The sequence below is a fragment of the Sander lucioperca genome, unplaced genomic scaffold, assembly GCF_008315115.2.
Source record: "Sander lucioperca isolate FBNREF2018 unplaced genomic scaffold, SLUC_FBN_1.2 Unpl_94, whole genome shotgun sequence".
NCBI lineage: Eukaryota > Metazoa > Chordata > Actinopteri > Perciformes > Percidae > Sander > Sander lucioperca.
The window spans coordinates 289-2500 of record NW_023396436.1 but is presented as its reverse complement, the minus strand read 5'-3'; the positions used below and the strand labels follow the sequence as shown (position 1 = coordinate 2500).

Below are 2212 nucleotides of genomic sequence, written 5' to 3'. Positions count from 1 at the left end.
AACTGAAGATCTTCTAGTGTCTTCTCTCCTCTGGGACAGTTAACTGAAGATCTTCTAGTATCTTCTCTCCTCTGGGACAGTTAACTGAAGATCTTCTAGTATCTTCTCTCCTCTGGGACAGTTAACTGAAGATCTTCTAGTGTCTTCTCTCCTCTGGGACAGTTAACTGAAGATCTTCTAGTTTCTTCTCTCCTCTGACAGTTAACTGAAGATCTTCTAGTATCTTCTCTCCTCTGGGACAGTTAACTGAAGATCTTCTAGTTTCTTCTCTCCTCTGGGACAGTTAACTGAAGATCTTCTAGTTTCTTCTCTCCTCTGGGACAGTTAACTGAAGATCTTCTAGTCTCTTCTCTCCTCTGACAGTTAACTGAAGATCTTCTAGTATCTTCTCTCCTTTGGGACAGTTAACTGAAGATCTTGAGGACGTCCTCTTAGTCTTTGGGAAACTCTGATCCACATTTTTCACCATGTTTTGACATTTTTATAAATCAAACAACTAGTCGATTAATCGAGAAATAATCGACCGATTAATCAACTATGAAAATAATCGTTAGTTGCAGCTCTAAAAGATACAACATTTCTCAACAACAACATTTATTGAACACTTCACCAATCTGCACACAATTAGAAATGCTTAATGTAAATGTTTAATGTTAAAACATATAATGTGTAAATAATATATTAAATAAACGAAACAGGTAAGAAGAAAATAAACTTTTCAATGATAAAATAAAGTTTAGTGCTTTAGCAGCACTTTTCAAACTTCAACACAAATCTGCAGACTTTCATAATAAAATAAATCAAGAATTTTAACATATTGCTGCACCCAGTAGCAACCAGCAGCACTTCTTTGTTTTAGGTCTGAAGAAAATGTAGAACACTTGAACAAATAGATCTTAGTGGATCTTCACAAAAAACAATTGGCCGATGCCAATTATGTAAAAAATGCCAAAAATCGTTTGGCCTCTAGTTTAGACATAATTAACACTAACAAAAATACACGTTAATAAAAATCAATCAATCACAAATTACAATTTTCAAAAAAAGTTTTTAAAAAATGACATATTTTCAGTGTCAAATTTAAATAATTAATCAAAACCCCCAAATATGTTTATGTACCCTTAAATACAATATAAAATACTATTATTTAAAAAGAAAGATGTAGATATTATAATTTGTTTAATACATTAAAATAATAAATTTGTATATGTTTTGAAATTGTTAAAATGAATGAGTTCATGTTATTAATAATTTAACTATTATAATCAGGAGTGTAATCACTGATTTTATCTGTTTATTGAAGAATCTATTTAGTTTAATAATTATTTATTTTGACTAATTCAGTTTTAAGGGAAACGTTTTATTTTGAAATGCAGAAGCTGCGTCTGCAGTCCGGTCTGGTGCAGCGGCTCCAGGTCCAGTTCCTGTGGTACGGAACCAGAACCGGAGCCAACCGGGACAAGAGCGGAGCGTACCTGTTCCTGCCGGGGGAGGAGGGGGCCCAGGTGAGTCCAGAACCAGAACCAGTCTGGACCCAGGCTCTAAGCTTTCTCAATGTTCACTTAGGTTTTAGTTTTAGTTTAGAGTCAGGCTCAGAGCCCTGACACACCGAGCTGATAATCAGCCGTCAGTCTGGGAGGTCGGTGACTCGAGTCTGGTCGGTGGGTTCGTGCCGTCGTCCGTCCGAGGGGCCGTCAGCCTTCATTTTGGACGACCTGACATGTTCAGTCAGAGACAGGACAGTCGGAGACAGGACAGTCGGAGACAGGACAGTCAGAGACGGGACAGTCAGAGTCAGAGACGGGGCAGTCAGAGACGGGGCAGTCAGAGACAACTCAAACACTTGACAAAGAGATGGAGCTTTAATTTGGCTGTAATGTATAATATAGTGTGTGTGTGTGTGTGTGTGTATGTTTATATGTATACATGTATATGTATATATACTGTATGTATTATATTGGAGATGGAGCCTGAGTTTTCAGAGTGGTTGCTAGCATCCGTTCTGTCTCCAGGGTTGAAGTTATTAATTGTTGCTGGAATTTCATTTTTATTTTTATCTGCAATATAGTTTCTGTTTTTCTTGAAGGTTTTACTTTTTATGTAGTTTCAGTTTAAATATTTTTCACTGCTTATTTTGGTTATATTTTACTGTGTGTGTGTCTGTCTGTCTGTGTGTCTGTGTGTGTCTCTGTGTGTGTGTGTGTGTGTGTGT

At 36.8% G+C, this 2212-nt stretch overlaps 1 protein-coding gene across 1 annotated transcript in view; it reads left to right on the top strand.

Annotated features, from left to right (window-relative positions):
- LOC118494591 (alpha-mannosidase 2x-like) overlaps nucleotides 1-1505 on the top strand; it is a gene marked incomplete at both ends in the record, with an annotated part of 12137 nt that extends 10632 nt beyond the window's left edge. Inside the window, one exon of the mRNA XM_035998898.1 lies at nucleotides 1377-1505. Within this exon, the coding sequence (XP_035854791.1) occupies nucleotides 1377-1505 (129 nt within the window). The remainder of the gene's footprint in view (nucleotides 1-1376) is intronic.
- Nucleotides 1506-2212: the final 707 nt, after the last annotated feature.